We start from the raw sequence: 19224 nt of genomic DNA on the forward strand, positions 1-19224 counted from the left end.
GATGTACCTTTGATATTTAAAAATATCTTACTGTGAAGTTTTGACACACGGCCTGACTTTTACATGTTCCGGTCTTAGTAGTTTCTACTCTAATACACTTTACGCTGCAGCGGAACCAACGAATCCGGAACTTCATTTTTTAAAATCGCACGTTTCTCGTCGGCTCACTGACGGCACACCAAGACGACGTTAGCGATGCAGAGATGAATGGCTGTAGAAAGAGTGTCTGTTTGAAATGTAATAGTTGAAACGCTTTCGTGTTTTAATCAGATAAACAGACGTGAAGGCAAACACTGGGTTGGAGCGATGGAGTGTGACATTCTGGACTCGTTAGAGCAGCTCGGGTAAGCTAGTTGTCTGTTAGCATGCCGTGTCCACCGTGAGGTCCGCCTGAATAAAGACACTGGGGGGCGGTTAGTTGGTGGCAAAGTCTCTGCTCTCTGACTCCTGGATGACTTTGATGCTCGTATGTCTGACTGCTCATTAACTGTTGGCAGCTACAGTGGCCCATTGCTGGAGGACAAGGCGCTGCTCCGAGCCGCGCAGGGAGGCCTGTCCTCGCAGGAGTACGTGGGGCTGTGCCGGTGGTTGGTATCCAGGCTGAAGCCGCTGTGTGGCCTGGAGGAGAGCATCGCCTCCGGTCCAGGTGAGCCACATCCATCCGCGTCTGATTCCGGTTCTCAGAACTAGAGCTGCGCGATACTGCAAAGGTTGGTATCGATCCGATACCAAGTAAATACAGGACTAATATCACCAATACCGATACTTTTTAGTAATAACACAGGATTATGTACTTTCACGTAGGGGAGATCAGTGAGTCATGATTTATTCAGTGGACGCATCATCGTTATGTGAATATTTTGACATCACCACAGAATGAGAATTATTTTAAGAGCATGTTAAACTCCAGGACAGACCTGAACGTCTCCTTTAAAATGACACAGATTGTGTTACATGCTGCTGAAGAACATCCCATATGACTAAAATATTCTTTTCACCACTGAGTGTAAGCTGCCTGGTTATTCTCTGCCTCTCTCTGCCAGTGTCCTCTGTGCCTGGGGTCAGTTTTCTTTTTGTTGTATTTCACACATTATTAAAGATTGGTGGTGTTGCCGCACTAGTGAACAGTTTTGTTAAACTAAACGCAGTTTGTATATGTTCATAAGTCCATGATGGTCCAACCACAAAACTCAGGAGAACGGGAGAAGGTGTGAGAGGAGCTTTGGTGTTTGCACAGATATGTCTGCTCTTTGATGAAACGGGAGCAACACACTGAATGTAAAACTGAAAGCAAAGTTGCATCTTTCAGTCAAGCCGTTTTCTCTGTCTTCCCTCCAGACGACATGGACAGCCTGCAGCTGGAGATGAGTGCTTTGCTGAAGGAGCTGCACTGTCCTTATGAGGAAGCTGTTTCAGGGATTCTCAAGGGCAGTGTCCGAAGTGCAAACGATCATCTCAAGTTTGTCTGTATGTATTCAGTCTTTTTATTCCAGTCCAGCTACACACTGCGTGTTCAGGAAGTAATGTAGGAATCTGATGGGTTTTTTTGTTTTTTTTAAGTGTTTCTAAGCTCAGAGCTTCAGGCGGCTCAGATTGTGAGGAGCAGACAGGTTTCTGATAAACAACAACAGAAGAGTCCAGTGTATCAGCAGCTCCAGGCAATCTGTGAAACACTGAACCTGCCCGAGCCCAGAGCACAGGACGCAGCAGGAGTCTTCTCCCAAGTACAAAACAAGGTGGGACTATATATTGTTAATTTAGCCTGTGAGACTGCAAGAACCCATGGCTACCCCCTCATTGTGACGGCTTCTTGAGCGGTTCTCTGGTTTTGTTCCTGTGTGTGCAATCAGCAGTGATCTGCACCATATAAACTGAAAACAATTTTTTTTTTGGAACTACAGTCAGGCATTGATTTGCACCTACAGTTTGAGCATAGACAGCTTCATTGATTTAGGCAGTTTTCATTGATTTGTGCATTTAGTCCTAATTTTAACAGAATAAAGTAAAAGCATCCTGATGTCATCAGTTATTGAAACAGTGCAGGATAACAAACTTAGGGCATGTATTTGCTGATTCTAATTAATGATCATTTCCTATCCTCCCCCCATTTCTTGAATAGGTTGATAAAGTACTTATAGATCTTCCAAATGGCTCAGTTGGAAACCCAGTGTTAAAGAAATCTCTCAGTAATGAGCAGTGGGTAAGTAAACATATCTGTGAAATAAGCATCTTTAACATCTAATATATCAGTTTTGTATATATGGTGGTGCATTTCATTTTGTCTCTGCAGGAGAAGTTGCACAACATCAACCGAGTTCTGTCCTCGGAGTACGAGTGTCGGCGTAGGATGCTGATCAAGCGGCTCGATGTCACAGTTCAGTCATTCGGGTGGTCAGACAGAGCCAAGGCATGTTTACCTGACACTGAAACGTTTTGTCTTGTTTCTCTGTGACAGAGGAATCTAAAGTGGCAGATGTGAATAATCACGGGGATGCTGATTCTGTTTGGAGCAATGCTCTCACATAACAGCAGGATTTTGGATCATCTGTGCTTCTTAAAAGTTCTAATGTGTGCGGCGGTTCCTTTCAGCAGAAGGTGACCTTATGTGTGCATGTTGTTTGTTAGATGAAGGTGGACAGCATGGCGAGGGCCTACCAGCCTAAGAGACACTCTCTGAGGCCACAGTCAACGGTGGACATGGCTGATCTGCTAGCTGCCAGAGAAGATATCTGTAATGTGGTGAAGACCAGCAGTGGCGCCAGCAGGGAGAAGACTACTTGTGCTGTCAACAAGGTACAGGAGAACTTTCCCTTTCCCAGTGAAGACCCTTAATTTGATTGTTTATTCATGAAGATCTTCTCGTCTTTTATTCACAGATCCTGATGGGGAGAGTGCCCGACCGAGGAGGACGCCCCTCTGAGATAGAAGCCCCGCCTCCTGAGATGCCACCCTGGCAGAAAAGACAAGATGGAGGTGGTGGCTGGGGAGGACGTGGTGGTGGAGGAAGAGGAAGAGGAGGAGGAGGAGGCAGCTGGGGGCGAGGAGGAGGAGGAGGTGGAGGAGGTGGCTGGAGAGGAGGCACATGGAACCAAGGTGGACATAGTGGACATGGAAATCATGGAGGACATGGAGGGAAGAGAGGACGGTACCAGTATTAATTTCTGTTTTTTTTTGTTTTGTTTTGTTTTTTTCTTGTGTGATCCAGATAGTGTTTCATGTGAACTATGGGTGAGGAAAACACTTTCTGATGTCATATTGGAAGTATTCAATGAGAAATTTTCATTGAGATGATTTATAAGCTGTTTTTAAAAGTTCTGCTGTTTTTATTATTATTCTTATTATGGCTTTTGTTTAAAGTTCATAGTTTACGTGAAAATATCAGGCCTTTTGTTGGATGAGAAGCCGACAAGAACAAATGATTTTAACATGCAATGGGCCATCACACAACAGCACTGCCCCAAATCCACACTACGTATTCTAATCAGGTTTTGTGTATGTAATGTACTGCACTAAAAATCAATAGGTTTCTTTAGGACTTTTGCAATTTGAGTATTAGATGTAGGAACATTTTTAGATCAAGGTAAACGTAGACAGGCAGCTGAAAAGGTGTTTGTGCACTGATGACTGAAACCGCTGGTACCTCTTGGTGAACAAGCTGAGGAAAATATAAGATTGGACTAAAACACAGGCAGATTTAACTTATAAATTAAACTGCAGTTCCCACTATCTGATCTTCTCTGTCCAGGATTTTATTTTACTATAAATTCTTAAATGATTTAGTATCAGTACTCAAGACTTACTCTTTCATTTCTAAATTTTTATTTAAAGATTTCCCTCTTTAATGCAAACTACATTTTATATTTAAGAGTATAACTTACAGATATTAATTTACCACAAGGGGGCATAATGGATTGATGTAAATTGAAAATACACAGCAGGTGGTCAGGATAATTTTCTTCCAAATATTTATTCTTGGCTGAAACAAATTTCTACACATTTTTTTTCCAATGGTATCCCATATTTTGTGTCATAGATACAGTTTATACATAGTGTATACAACCAATACTGAGTAAAGCTGAATCTTACATTGTGTACATTATGAACAACACACCTGTACATGGACAAAACAGTTATACCTTTTCAGTCTCCACACTAAGACTCAATCAGTATCTTAAAACCAAAAAAAAAGAAAACAAAAAAGAAACAAATATGGGTCTGTAAAAGTTAAAATACATCTTGATGAGTTGAGATGTATTTTTTGACTGTTAAATTAAGATCACTGCATCTTTGACACCAAAAACATTAGGGTAAGAAAAATGATCTCCACTTTGGCCCCGTCATAATTTAATTTATCTAATATGCAGTTCATCAAATTAAAACGATTAAGCAAATAATCAACTTGTTTAATGCTTTGCTGTGCATGTAAGAATAGATTCTGCACACATTTATTTCATAACTGGTCTTGAAAAACTTTCTACAGTGCACTGAATACTAAAACTAGTCCCTCAAACTTGCTTCACACCAGTTCGGAGCACCGCAGGAGCAGCAGTGATGAAATTGCTGTCTAATACTTTCTGTTTGTGTTGATTTATGTTGAGACAAAGGCTTAATTTCTATAAATGTCAGGGATTGCAACTAAAAATATGAATATTACTGTTTGGGACTATTTTTTAATCTTTGCAGCGATTAGGATCATTATAACAAAATTAAACAAGTAGTAATCAGAAAATATTAATATTATGCAAAAACATAGAACCTTTTGAAGGGTATACCTTTTAGGCACTTTGTCTTGACAAAATTAATTTTATACGTCTATTGTTCCTGCTCAAAATTAATACTCTTAATTCAAAATCTTAACAGTTCTTGTGGTATATAAAGTAATCAAAAATAGGAGTACAAATTTTTTTTCCAGTTTTACACTAAGCTCCAAAAACCTACTATGATTCTTGTCAAGTACAGATTTCTCCTTTTATTTCTTATTCCCATCAATCCAGTGTTTTACAAACAGCAGATGTTTGGCAGGTACTAAGGATTTTTTTAAAAAAAGATAGTAAAATTGTACTATTTTAGATGTAGATCAAGTAATTCTTAAGTGACTTTTCAAAACATGAATATTGCCCATACTTAGTTGTGGACCCGAATCACTGTGTTCATAGTACATTAGGATCTTTAAGATGAATCTAAATCTGTACATTTGCGTTAAGATAAAGAGACGAGCCCCCTGCTTGCTCACCTTCATTATCAAACCTTCAAAATAAACTATTTCTGAGCTTTTGTTTCAATTTATTACTACAACAAATTCTTCATTATAACAGCAATCCAAAACTTCTAAAAGCCTTCCTTAGGTAAATGAAACTCAATCAAGACTTTTCTCTTAACGCAGCTTAATGTTGGTTCATTATGTACAGCAAAGTACTGTGAAAGTGCTGAGCTTTATGAAGCAATAATGTATGTAAAAATAATATATAATACTGTTTTGAGGCAGGTCATAAGTTATATTTCCCTTCATATAACATTGTGTCTGTAACTATATATTTTTCCTTCGGTCTGATTAATAAAACAGCAGGATCATACCAACCACTATGTTTAGGCTGATTGTACATCTACATCATCGTGGTGCAGTTTTGCATAAACCTGAAGTTAATTCCACCCTGCAGTCATCTGTCATCTGGGGAGACAGTGCATGTTGGGCAGGATGAAGACGGGCTGGAAATATGTCTGTGCTCAGATCAGTCTGGAGTTGCGGAGGTACTGGATGAGGACCTTGTAGATGAAGGTGTACTGCGACAAAGTCTGAACCATCAACATCCTCTGGGTACGCAGATTCTTGAGGATCTCTGGGACATCTAGTGACTGAAACAGAAGTTAAGTGTGAGAGAGAGCAGCACTATCTAAAACCACAGACATGGCAAGGTAACCAAGAAACACGGAATAGATTTGTGAAAACTCAAAATCTTCAGGTTCAGTTCCAGAAACAGAGATTGCTGTTAAGGAGATAATTTACTCTGTTCAAATGTACTATATGTTAAAATAGTCGATGTAGTAAATGCTGTTGAGTTTTAAACCTAAAACTGAAGTCTTAATAACTGTGGTGTCAGTTTTAACATAAACGTGTTTTCTACGCGTTTAAACTGCAAATCCCTAAAATCAGTGACTGAGTCAGACAATGAGGTTACAATACTACTGGTATAAATAAACCTACATTTCATATTTATTTTCACACCTTGCTGTCTGCACTTTGTCCCCATCAGGTTACTACTGGAGAAATATATTCAAATGTTTTATGTAACATCCAGCAGGATCCCAGCAATTTCTCATCCATTAAGGAAATGCAAGTTGGCAAACTAAAGAATGATCAGCTGAATTTAGCACTGACCCTTTTCTCCACTCCACCTCAGCTCTTTCTTTGTGTTTTAAAGACAAATGATATTTATGTTATGTAGTCGTTGCCATGGTGAATTTGTTTTTCAGTACATTACTATAACGTCACTGACATGAGCTTGTGGTTGTAACCTGAAATACGTAGTACTACACCGCTTTTCTGTTAATACTTTTAATAAAGAGAGAAACATACCTCATTGTGTTCTAGACAGGCTATCATGATCTCAGACAAGATGACCACACCACTCCGTCCCACTCCAGCACTGCAGTGGACCAGCACAGGTAGGTTGGTGTTCTTTGGGTCACTGATGCTGTTTGTGTGTCTCCTCACAGACTGGATCTCCTCCAAGTAAGCTGGAAAAAGATAAGAATAATCAAAAACTGCGTCTTTACTTCTTACGTAAAGTATTAGTATAATCGCACCATGACTCATTCCATATGGTCAGTCATGTTTTCAGTTTTCCAGGCGGATGACCATTAAAGGATATACTGATGCTGTTTCCACTCACTGATGAAGCCTTTGAAGTCCTCAGGACAGCCGTGGTCAGGCCAGTCTGTGTACTGCAGGTGCCAGACGGTCCTCTCTTGTCCCGTCAGGAGGTGTTTGATCTTTAGCCCTGTGGTGGCGTAGCAGCCGGACTCGGTGCGGAACCGTGTTGTGATTTTGAAGCGGCCGTACGTCACTGTGTTGTGTCGTGAGCCAAGTCGGGGCCAGTAACGGAAGCTTTTTTCTCGGCCACCCTCCTGGAGGAAGTGAATGACAGAAATGTCAGTCCAGGGAGTGAGGAGACATTTAAGTGCAGCTGTAAATCTGAAATCCACGCACCTCTTCAGCAGTGACCATGGCAATGATGGACACGCCCTGTTCCCACACCATCTGCCAGAAGTCCTGACAGGTATTTGACATGGGACCCTGTGAGGCGATGTAACTCCACTCCTGTCCACCTGCTGTTAGCTAATGAGACAGGAGACAAACTTTAGGTGAAATATTTATACCAGCCTGTTTTGTCAAGCAAATAGCAAATGCTAATATTGAAGGGAAATACATGTGAGAACTAATTTACATGTTTTACTGAGGAGGAAGTTGTAGGTACTGTCAGTTATCAAAACAATTATGGGTAGGTGCTTTTTGTAGCCTCATGGAGAACAAAATAATGTTAACAAAGGGTTGTGTGTCTGAACAACTTACTCTAATATGGGATGCGTTGATGTATCCAGTGTTGTTCTCTTTAGTAGGAACCAGCTCCACTCGGTTGCTGTCATAGGGAAGGACGTCATGGAAGCGGTTTTTGTCTGCACTCTCTGGCAGCAGGGCGATGGTGTATTCACCTCCAGGACGCTTTGGGATTTTCTCGTACTCCTTTAACAGTTCGCCCCTCTCCATGTGCTGCTCCAGTACTTTACACTGCCATACATAAACACACAAACCATGACAATGCTGTCCCTGCATTCACAAACAACTTTTCCTTATCACTTTAATCTAGTACAAAAGCATATGATGGTATGTAGAGTATCATTCCTCCATATGTGGTTTGAATCAGCAGTGATACCTTGCATGACATATAAATTACAAAATTACTTTCAAGGATCTATTTGTGCTTTACTTTCACTTGTGATTGCCCTAAGAGGAGTGGTGTTGCAGGTGGGGATTACAAAGACGGCTGTGGAACATAAAACCTGAGTGACAATCTGCACAAACTTACTCACTTAACTTTTTTTTTTTTCAAATCAAGTTTGAGCTGCTGTAGTAGAATTCTGTTCATATAGGTGATAGTAGGAAACACAAACAACTGCCATTTATTAATACTTAATGAACAAGTTGTTAATCAAGTATGTTTTTGAGATGACAGTTCTTATATGAGGAATCTACCGTAAGGCTTAGGGTCTGAAATGTGCACGTGAAGGCAACAAACATCTAGATTAACAAAGCTGAACAGTTGAAATTGGGAAGAAAAACACTGACTAACAATTTCTTCTTTCTAACAAGGCCTTAGCTTTCAGGAGGTTACTAATGCCAACACAACCACAACTCCTGGCCATAGCAAAGTTTCTAAATTACATCATTAACAGTACAGTATAGATCATTGTAAAAAATCTGGTATTTCATGAAAACATTACATTTGTTACTTACAAACCTGCATATGCCTAATGAGAAGCAAATCAGTGTTTAAAAAAAAAACAGCCCTACCCTTTCGTCATTTGAGGCTTGTTCAGGCTCTTCTTTTGCCACGTCCTGCATTGGCTGCCGTGACACTGACAGGCCATTGAGCTTGGCCACCTTCAGAGGGCCCATCTTCTTCACCTCTGATCTGGCTCCTTTCTTCATGCCCTGGTAGGACAACAGAGCAGAGACAGAGAACAAGTGAGGATTATTTAAGTGTAAGCCTCACAAAGGTGGGAGTAGGAAGATGAAGGGAGGAACAACGCAGACTCGCTCTGTGCTTTTCAGTACAATGTCACAGATCCGGTTTTCTGAAGTAGTTCAACTACATTCTTTGTGTCAAAGCGAGCCAGTTTGCACCATTCAACTCCCCAGTCAGTGAAACTATATCTTACTATATGCATATATATCGAGGCACACTCATGTTGATATATCGAGGCAGACACATGACATAACTGAGAAAAAAAAGAACACGCTGATTTCACTTAAATAAAAACTGAACACAGCTACAGAAAAATAAAAGCTGCAATATGTGATGTCTTATTACACTGAAACTAATTGGCTGCTACACCATCAGTCTTGCTGTCGTGTCTTTAAACACAAACCTGTGTAGAAAATTTGGAGAGGTATTATATTTGACCTCTGATAACTGTTAAGGGCTAAGGAGAGCTTTATTTGAGAAAATTTCCTTGGATTCTGGGAAACTTTGACTTTTTCCTATTTTTTGACATTTCACTGATAAAAAGATTAATTAAGTTTGCACATTATTCTATATTATGAATAATCCTTAGTGGAAACCATAGTGCTAAGACATGACGGGTAATTTTGAAAAAAAAAAACAAAACAAAATGTAAATCAATTCTACTTCTAAATTTTGAAGTATTAAAAAACTGTGCTAACGCCACAGCCAGATATACTTGCTCAGAAAAGCTGAAGTTAAAACACATCAATAGGATGACTCTAAGGCGATGAGGAAATAGGAAACAGGACTCACCGGAGGAGGCAAACCTTCAACTGTTTTCTTCCCATGAGGCACATCAGACACAGGCCTCTTCTTGAAGTCTGTTTTTGTCTTGAGCTTAGCCTGCCCACTCAGGTCTCCCTCTGACACTGAGGGCATGATCCTGGGCTGTCGTAATTCAGACAGCAGGTATAAAGGCTCACTCTCCTGCATCAGGGGGTGAACCTTGTATGTCATTGAGCCTGTTATAGAGGGATCCAGAGAGGAGCCTATGGGATATGCAGGCGGGGGCTCTATGGGTGTCTGTTGCTGAGGCATGAGAGAAGAGAGAGATGTGAGGCTATGATGCTGTTGTGGCAGCTGCTCAGGAACAACGGCTGCAATTGCATTCTGGGAAAGTGGAGTGTGACGTCCACTATCATCCTCAAACTCCTCTTCTTCACCACTACTGTGTACCAGCATGGTGGCATCTGAAAGGGACTTTTTGTGTCCATACTGTACGTCTTCCTTAATGTCTCCCCTGTCCTCTGTCTTGGTACGTTCCAAAAACACATTGAGCTGGGAGCCCCGAGAGCGACCACCATGCAGGAGTGGAGGTGGGGTAGCTGTTTCAGTTGCTGAAGAAGACACAGTTCGCTCTTTGATCCTCATTCCTTCAAGACTGTGAGTCAACCCAGCAATCTCAATGGAGTTACGCTTCTGAGCATGGTATGGATGTCTGTGTGCAGGTCCACTGAAAAGAGGCTCTGACACTTCTTGTAAAGAGTGCGCAACAGGGAGACTGTCTTCTTGGAAAGTCTGGACTGAGTGATGAACACGCCGCATGATGACCAGGTCTGGGTTGCTGCTGCTGACATACAGGTGACGGGACAGGTCAGGAGTGCTGTTTGCTGGCCGAGGATGGGCATATGGGTAGGGCGGCGGTGGTCTGTACACTTGTGTTCTCATGATATTGGGGGCTGGATAGTCCTGTGCTTGTTGTAACTGGACATTAGTGAGCTCCGGAACACTAACTGCCCCCACTACAGGTCTCCTCTCTGTAGGGTAGGGGTATGGAGAGGGGCTGTGAAAGCTGGATCCCAGATGGAAGGGGTAATGATGGTGTTGAGCTGCTCCACCATGCTCCCCTCGGATCTCTGGCTGGCTGTAAACTAGAGGGTCTGGTCTGCTGTAGGCATAGGAGTTTCCAATGTTCAGATTCCTCATGGAGTGACTTTGCCGATGCTCTTGAGACAAAACCATCCCCCCTCCTGCTCCTCGATTTTTCTGACGCATCACTGTCTCATAATCAGGAGTGGCCCGGTAAGAAGGTGGGATGAGAGCGCTGTGACGGTGTGAGGGGACATAGTCCGGCCTGGTGATATCGCTAGTGATAGAGGGGTTGGAGGACATAGGTGAGGGTTGAAGGTAATGCTGGGGATTGGTCAAGGAGCTGGTGCTGTGGGCGCTGTAGACGCTGCCGTTACGTAAACGCCCTCCACTGTATTCCAGAGGAGAGCAGTCCAGGCTGGTCTGGGAGTGGTAGTAATAACCATTCTGACTGTTCATGTAGAGGTTGTCTGTGAGAGTGAGGAGATCACAAATATTTACATTCAGCTGAGAGTGGGCATCACAGTGCAACACACAATTTCTAATGTTCTCAGACACGTATTTTCTATTTCCTAGCTGCAAGTTTCTTTTGTACAACAGTTACCCTGTGATGATGAGTAAGGCTCTGTGAAATGGCCATTGTAGTGCATTTGGGGAGGGGGCATCATGTAAGCCTGAGGCTTTGGCTGTAAATCAGCAACAGAAGGGAATTGGTTACTGCTCATATAATTCAGCAGCGAAGAATTCAATACAGTTGTGTCGTGACGCACTGTCACTGTACAATGATTTTAACACACATTATATGCTGTAGTGTGGGCCAGAAATACAGCTGGCAACTATGTAAGAATTAAAGTGAGGAAAAGTGTGTTCTGAGTGTGTGGTCATTACCAAAGATATTCTAGTAGAGGACCTCCGTCTGACTGGGTTGACAGTGGGCTGGGTTTGGCTGTTGACAAAACAACTACAGGTCAAGAAAGAGGATCAAGCCCAGTACTATTACTAGTACTTTCAGGTTATTACTGACATTATTAAAATGACTCATTAAAATTAAAATCTTCTGCATCACTCTCTAGTAAACCATGCAACATTTTCCTCCAGTGAGAAAAGAAGTTGCCCTAAATTAAAAACCGTAAAAACTTATATTATGCTTTAGGTCAGAAAATAACATAAATGAATAAGTCAAGAGTACAATTCAAATTTACTTTTAGTGCTAATTTTACATACATGATTACTTCTGCTTAAATTCTACTTACATATTTCAGCTGATACTCAAGTGCCCTCCGCTGCTGTGATGTCCTAATAACTGAATCTAATTAAAGGCTATAAGCCAAATATATACATTAGTTTTACTTGGATGGAAAAAAAAATCTATACTCAGTGTTTTTTTCAGGTACAATGTGTTTTGCGTGGCATCATTGGATAGGGCAATCAGGAAGGGATGGGTGTTGGCAGCTGCTTGACAGACATGCTGTAGGTGGTGGCTGATAGTGATGCTCACCCCTTATTAGAAGGCAGAGAGGGACGAGAGAGCATTGGAAAGCGGGGGAAGGAAAGAGTGAGAAGGGACTTCTGGGAGCCCTCAGAAGGCATGGGGTCACACTCCTCTCTGAAGAGAGAGGAGGAGAAGAAGGACAGAAATGAGGCTTCACTAAAGAGACACATGCATGAAAGAACAAAGACGTAGAAACTAGGATAGACACGTTAAAAAGACAGACAAAAAAACTCACAGGCTACTCTTGTTTATCTTATAAAACTTGAGTCTGGCCAGACACATCCGGCACACATATTTGGAGGTTTCCATGTCTTCCTGAACAAAAAAGAGGGAAAAATACATTCATTGTTCAACACAATTAGTCCAGTGCTAGCTGTGGTATCAACAGAATAAAAGCAGTCGTGTATACGCTCACATACTTCTACATTGAGTTTCAGCTAATACTATGTGAGTTCATGACTCATATTCAAACAACCCCATCCACCCACCCACCCACCCACACCCACACACACACACAGTTAAGACTACAAAGGGCAACACAAAGGCATTTTCCAATTTTGCTAATGCCAATAGGAGACATTAAGAATATTCCTGGGGATGGGGACAGAAGGTGTAATGGCAGACTTACTGTCTGGAATTGAACACTCTCCTCTCTGTTGGTTAGCTCCAGGGCAAAGAAGGACCTGTTGTGACTCATGCTGTTAATTTCATTCCACCTACACCAGCCAATTACAGCACAAAAAAAGAAAGAAGGGGAAAAAAAGCACATGATGTCACTGTGCTCACAAAACCCAGTGTTTTTGAAAAGATGATGGCACTGCTTAAATAATGCATAAAAAACAAACAAACAAACAAAAAAACCTATACACATGGGAGTCCAGGTATTTAGTACTTATAATGGTATCTAGATAGATACAGTCCAGCCTTGGTCAAGAATGTGGACTTACTAGAGTGACAGATAATGCTCCCACAATCCTTATCACAGTCGACCTGACTCACTTCTCTCTGGCGCTGCAAGCAGGTCTTGAGAGCATTAAGAAACATTACAGGAGACAACCTAAGAATAGCTATGAGCCATTCAACAAAGCTCAGTTTATGCTGACAAAAATCACTTAAAGTGATGCAATTACTGCTTAGAGTAACAAGTTACCAGACAAAGCTTTTACTCAATGTTTCATGCTGAGATCTGGCTCGTATTTCGTGACTTTTGGCTATTGTTATAAAAAGTCAAAGCACCATATTGTAACTTGGTATTAGATTTACCTAAATAAAAGAAGTGGCCTTCCATTTTTGTGTTTGACAAAGATGCCATCGAGACAGGACCCCAGGGTAACATCTGTACCTGTATTGTCCTGTCAGAGAAGAAGATCAGGACTATTTTTTTTTACAGTTCTTTAATCAAATTGTGCAGTAGTCATGATAATATGCATCTTCATTCATCACAGGTTTTGACCTTTGGTATCTTATAGACCTACCTTGGCTTGATAGCTCTCCTGGCCATAGCCTTCCATTTTCTCCACCTCTTGCATGTACAACATCTCTGCTTCTGGGGCCGGCAAACCCCTGAATGTCAAAAAATGGCAAGGGAAACATGAAGAAACAAGAGGCAAAACACCTAGATACACACAGAAAACAGGAATGCTGATGCTCTGAAAACATACTCACCTGAAGGACTGATACAGAAGAGCCACTTTCTGAGTGGCCTCTTCCAGCACTCGCTCATCTTGGATCCAATCCTGAAAAGACCATATCAAAATCAATATGATGTTGATATAAAACACCAAAAAAATGAATAGGAAATATTTTACTTGTGTTTAGCATGAAAAATGAAATGCTTACAATAGGGAATAGCACAAACTTCTGGAGGAACTCCTGGGAATCACTTCGATTGAAGTCTCCAAAGTCAGCTGTCAACATACAAAAGGCTCACTGAATAAACCCTATTACATTTTTATTACTGCATTTAGCGCAAGGCAAAACAGACATTCAAGAATTGCAGAATGGTGTAACTTCATTTAGAAAGCTGCAATATATGATGACTGGATGGACTAAGTTTAGGAGAGGAAGGGCCCATTTGTTATGCAAGGGAATTGTTTCAGCGTCTGACAACGTCGAAGTCCAAAACTGCTCCAGCTTCAGACTGCCTGTTGGCAACATTCACAGCTATGCTGAGTATCCCAGGCATCAGCAGAGCTCAAAAGCTACAAGTATTCCCACCCCTGACACACAACTCTTTTTACAGCACAAATGTCAAGTTTGTATGACAAATGAAGCAATGACTAAATTTGAAGAGCACATGCAAAAAGTTGAATAGGCTTTTGTTTGGGACACATAGGGTATGCTCGTCAGTCATTCAAACAGTAAGTGATCTCAGCAGCTCTGCTATGCTAAAACCCAAGCCAGTAAGTTGCAATGCCTGATATAACTTTGCCAGCAGTGTCTGAGATTTTTCTAGCTGGGCAAAAGTGTCAGGACGTGTCAGGGCTAAAGCTCATGCAAGGGGTGTTCACATTCACACACAAACACATTACCAATTTATTAGGTTGCTTGTCAAGAGCTTGGTGAGAAACTTAAAACACAACATGGGACATAATAAAGTAATGTAGTTTTGAAAAGTCCTATTTTCCCATGTGTGCTTTGATAAGAGGTTAGGGTTTTGGATGCTGACCTTAACAAACCCGCAGATTTTATCAAAAACTTTCATGGACTCATTCAAGCCTCCCGCCCACAAATCACTGCAAAAAAATTCTAGTGCACCAGTAGATTTCGGCAGATGTTATATGGAGTTTAATGTTCACAAAGTTTCAACAGAATGTCATGCTTTATGGACAACTGTTAGGGTTAGGGTTACTGAAAGATTTATGCCATGAAACATCAGGCTTATCAAACTGATTTCTTTCTTAAATATTTATATTACCTTGTACTGCCAGGCTAGCTAAACGTATAGCTTGTTCTAGTGAGCACGATATCCTGCCTTCCAAAACATCCTTCTTCAGCTGCAGGTAATACTGATATCTGTGGAGAAAGGGAGATTTACTACAGGAGAAAACAGGAAAGCAGTCAACATCAAATATGACAAATTTATTCAGGTATACAGAAATGGCTAATAACTGAAATACAGGAGGTATAAAATACCTTCTGACATACAGTATTTTAACTATATTTGGTGCCTCTCTGCTTGGCATAGGAGGCAGATGGAGAGAGGTAAGAACCTATGGCAATGAAAATGCATCTGGTTGTTTGGTTGCAACTATACATTCTAAGCTGTACATCAACTTCTTGCCCTGTAGACTTGACCACTACTTACTGTGGCAAGAATAATTAAGAATCCTCTGGAATTATATGTGTTTATGTGTAAGTCACAGAGCTGGTGGGACCTCTTTGCTGCCTCTGGGCCTACAGAGTTTATCATCATCAAGAGGAAAATGAATCCTTAAGTTTACCCAGGAGATAGATAGATAATATAATGGTGGCTGTCCACCAGCTGGAGCTCAGAAGTTGTATGAAACAGCAATACAAAGTCCCTAAACATCAACGTAAATCAACTACAAAGTAACTACACAAAATACACCTTTTGGAGTGGTCCAGTCAGAGCCCAGACCTTAACTAACAAAAGAGTCAGGAAAATTTCCCCACAGTAGTTGTGCAGGTCTGATCTATAGCTACTGGATTAGATTGCTTAAAGTTACTACTGTCAAGGGAAGTTCAACTACTTAGGGTTCACTTATGTTTTCCACCAGCAATTCAAACGTCTAAAGGGACTATTCATTAAAGACACAAAATATTATTCTTTTAGTGTTATTAGTTATGTGTTTGTTATGCTTGTGACTTAGATAATTGCACTTGACCATTTCATTGAGAAAACTGGGTAAATATAAAGAGTCCAATTTTTTTCTCAATCTTGTATTTACACAAAGACACTTTATGAGCTTCCATTCAACTTTGCCACTTACTTCAAACCTAAAATGCTTATGGTTCTGACTGATAATATTGAAGACGTGTTATTAATAAGTTAACATGGTTAGTGATTTAGGCAAGGCAGCCCATGCCACTGATGGAACATCACCTTGTGATCTCCTGTTGCAGTTGGGTGACACTGGGTATGTAAAACACGACTCCGAAGTAAACAGTGGGCTCCAGCCCATACTTGTCCAGCTGCTTTTTGAGTGGCTTCTCCAAGTCAATCCATCTCTGCTGGTTCTGCTTGTTGAAGTACCACAGACTGAAGTATGTTATCTAACAAGCAAAGAAAGCAGACACATTAACTAAACCACATAATGACCAGGGATCATCTAGGGCAACTTGTTAATATAGCAGATCAATGTAGGTGGGTAGTAAGGCAGAAGGAATGTCACTTAACCTAAACATATTTCACATTTTAAACTTTGACCACTGTTTAGTAATTTTTTAGGCGCAATAATCTTCTGGTCTTCTTCTAATCATATTTCTAGCATTGGAAATGGATGCAAGCCTGAATATTCAACCATTGCATACTTCTCAAGATTTATAGACTGTTGGCACTCCCTGTTCAGTCTTGTGGCTCTCTGAACATTACAATGAACACTGGTAAGCGATGCAACCCCCACTATTTATGAAGACCAACTGAATTCTGAGAGACCTATTGTGATTTGCAGCCACAAGTAGAATATTACTGGCAAATAGCAGTGATTAGGCACATTTGACTATGTAAACATTGCTCAAATTTTAATTTTATAATAGAGTGAAATCATAATTGCACAGAGCCAAAGGAAATAAAAACAAATAAGTCATTGTGTAGAGAATCAAATATCTTGGAAGGGAAGTTGTATAGAGTCTGACATAAAAAACTCTTTGATCCTCATATTTTACTAACATTAGACTGAAGCTGAATTAACGTAACCTAAAAACACAGATGACACGCAATCATCAATTTCAACAGTGGTCTCTGTTGTCCAATCAATTAAAGCAATTATCAAGTATTAGTCATAATAAATCTCACTCCCAAATCAATTCGAGAAACAACTGTACAAACAACCTTGTTGATACCAAAAAAGAGGCCTGCCACTAGTATTAACATATGTCATTAAAATGTATCACATAGTGCAAGTTCATATGTCACATCATTTGTTGTTTACGGTGCAGCTGGGTGTGACAGCACTACAGCTTTTCGGTCCTGATTGAAATTTCTTTAAACAGATGGCGTCACTGTGTGACCACTGTGACCAACTGTAAACATAGAGCACCGTGCATGAATCAGTCCATCCGTCCTGATTCAAAGCTACTATTTCTGACCATAATGTCCATACTCTGTGAGAGCTGAATGAAAATTAAAAAAAAAAAAAAGTTTGCTAATTTGTGTGGTGAATTTGTTACGTGTAACCATACAAAAATGCTGTATATGTAACTCCTAAATACCTAACATGTATAATGAGCAAGACAAAGATGTGAGAGATTACATTACATGAGTAAACAACAACAGCTTGTCATCTTGGTTTCTGTTGTCCTGTGTGTCAGTTTCAGGTATGAATCTGACCAGAAGATGTCCTTAACAAAACAGCATTCTTGCTGAGATGGTTAGTCTCCAAAAAAAAGATTTTATATGAGAAAACAATCAGCACTTGTATTTGCAGAAAACAGATACATACCTCTCTTAACTCGAGTCTCTGGGCAACTGCCTCTAGACATTCCTGACCAGTGCTCTCCACTGAAAGTGTAAACTCAACAAACTCTCCGTTGAGCAACTGAATTCGAGTGACAAGACAGCTCTTGCTTGAAACGGTATATCTTCGAGTCCTTTTGAGTTTTAAGCCAAATGGTAAGGGCATCTTTCACACTTCTTCAAGAGGGACGTCTTCACTTAGCCCAGAGAAAAGATTCTCCTCACTGTCCCCTCGAAAACCGTGTGAATGTTACAAGTCATGAGGTTCATCACCAGCTTATCTGTAAAGCAAGACAAGAAATTAAGAATCTTAAAACTCCTCCAAACTTTACAACAGAGGGCAGTATAAAACTTACTTCTTTGGAAAAGCTGATGGAAACAGAATAAATCATATTTTTTTAGCTAGTGGTTATATTCAGCACCGTGTTACAGTGGGAGTGGTAACTACAAGTTTCAACACCTGGTCTGTCACCCTGAAACAGATGGCTTAGTAGATTAAGACTTATCGTAATGTTAACTAAAAATGTTGTATTTATTTATTTATTTATCAGTAAAGCAGTTTGTACTGGTCTGACTGGCTTGTGTAGTTAACGTTAACTAAAGTTTGCTGGCCATTTTAACCAAGTTTGGGGTTGGAGTAATCCCCTTCCAATGAATAGCCGGATCCAAACAGTGACCAGCAGACTATAAACAAAATCCCTGCTCGACCATGTATCCACCACATTATCCATTTCATATGTTAGCTACAACTTCACGTACTTAATTACTAACGTTACATTTGAAGAGGTTTGTTCCAAACTAGCTAGCTACTTTTCATAGTCAGTTGTAAAGTCTTATTCATATTAATCGTTAAGTGCAACTAACGTTAAATTAGCTTTAACGCTAGCGTGCTAACATATGTTCCAGCAAATAGACGACACCCTTGGGAAGCTGACGTCGCCGGTAAATATTTTGGGCAAAAACGTTAACGTTACCGTTAGCCACCAAGTGCTATTTAGTAGTCCAACAAAAATTCAGTCCTTAGGGATTCCACCATCAAAGTCAACGGAGTAGTGTGTTACATACGTTCATCAGAACAAGATTTTAGCCTGCAGTTTGTATCTGGAGCCAAACTAACTTAGCACCCCGTGCATCTTGATCCGACAGCTCACTCAACTTCCATGCGTCTGTCGCTTCCTGGGATTGGAAGTGCAACAAGTGTTTTCCGTCTACATCCGCGCGTCTGCAGCTTTAATAATTGCGCTTCGGACAGTTAAATAATTCCATAATGACAATGCAATATATTTCATTTCTACTATAAATTCACACAAACTAGATGGTTAATCGCATTTCTTGAGCGGACGCTTGAAAATGCATTATAGTTCCTATGTGGCGGATGAACACATGGAGGTTTTCTGAGCCATGACATCAGACAGCTGGAATGCCGAGCGGTGAAAATGCCAGAAATGGGACAGCTGCTCGCTGACCTGTTTGTTTACCTTTTACATCGACTGACAGCTGTA

At 40.7% G+C, this 19224-nt stretch overlaps 2 protein-coding genes across 6 annotated transcripts; one reads left to right on the forward strand and one right to left on the reverse strand.

Moving 5' to 3' along the window:
- Positions 1-146: 146 nt before the first annotated feature.
- On the forward strand, positions 147-4204 carry fam98b (family with sequence similarity 98 member B). Of its 2 annotated transcripts, none has more exons than XM_026299756.1 (8): positions 147-344; positions 498-646; positions 1339-1467; positions 1561-1736; positions 2120-2200; positions 2291-2407; positions 2626-2793; positions 2877-4204. In XM_026299756.1, exons 1-8 carry the CDS (start codon positions 307-309, stop codon positions 3156-3158), a joined length of 1140 nt encoding a protein of 379 aa, XP_026155541.1. In that variant the 5' UTR covers positions 147-306; the 3' UTR covers positions 3159-4204. The 2 variants fall into 2 exon arrangements, with proteins under 2 accessions (XP_026155541.1, XP_026155550.1); XM_026299765.1 differs by having other exon boundaries at positions 504-646.
- ptpn21 (protein tyrosine phosphatase non-receptor type 21) lies at positions 3949-18891 on the reverse strand. Of its 4 annotated transcripts, none has more exons than XM_026299721.2 (20): positions 18697-18891; positions 17709-18003; positions 16151-16320; positions 15002-15099; positions 13924-13991; positions 13750-13820; positions 13560-13647; positions 13348-13436; positions 12713-12800; positions 12320-12399; positions 12091-12198; positions 11481-11538; positions 11197-11278; positions 9537-11062; positions 8570-8710; positions 7571-7786; positions 7208-7336; positions 6891-7125; positions 6575-6735; positions 3949-5853 (listed from the first exon to the last, which is right to left on the reverse strand). In XM_026299721.2, exons 2-20 carry the CDS (start codon positions 17886-17888, stop codon positions 5725-5727), a joined length of 3717 nt encoding a protein of 1238 aa, XP_026155506.1. In that variant the 5' UTR covers positions 17889-18003; positions 18697-18891; the 3' UTR covers positions 3949-5724. The 4 variants fall into 4 exon arrangements, with proteins under 4 accessions (XP_026155506.1, XP_026155515.1, XP_026155524.1 ...); XM_026299730.2 differs by having other exon boundaries at positions 18788-18883; XM_026299739.2 differs by lacking the exon at positions 12091-12198.
- Positions 18892-19224: the final 333 nt, after the last annotated feature.

Source organism: Mastacembelus armatus, chromosome 22 (genome assembly GCF_900324485.2).
Source record: "Mastacembelus armatus chromosome 22, fMasArm1.2, whole genome shotgun sequence".
In the NCBI taxonomy this organism is placed as follows: Eukaryota; Metazoa; Chordata; class Actinopteri; order Synbranchiformes; family Mastacembelidae; genus Mastacembelus; species Mastacembelus armatus.

What these genes read in the sequence shown, in the direction of transcription:
- fam98b (XM_026299756.1), top strand. Translation starts at nt 307, where the DNA reads ATGGAGTGTGACATTCTGGACTCGTTAGAGCAGCTCGG. An exon ending in TCTCCCAAGTACAAAACAAG is followed by an intron (nt 1,737 to 2,119) that starts GTGGGACTATAT and finishes TTTCTTGAATAG; the next exon opens with GTTGATAAAGTACTTATAGA. An exon ending in GGTGGTCAGACAGAGCCAAG is followed by an intron (nt 2,408 to 2,625) that starts GCATGTTTACCT and finishes GTTGTTTGTTAG; the next exon opens with ATGAAGGTGGACAGCATGGC.
- ptpn21 (XM_026299721.2), bottom strand. Translation starts at nt 17,888, where the DNA reads ATGCCCTTACCATTTGGCTTAAAACTCAAAAGGACTCGAAGATATACC. An exon ending in AGGCCACTTCTTTTATTTAG is followed by an intron (nt 12,801 to 13,347) that starts GTAAATCTAATA and finishes TGGCTGGTGTAG; the next exon opens with GTGGAATGAAATTAACAGCA. An exon ending in AAGATAAACAAGAGTAGCCT is followed by an intron (nt 12,199 to 12,319) that starts GTGAGTTTTTTT and finishes CTCTCTCTTCAG; the next exon opens with AGAGGAGTGTGACCCCATGC.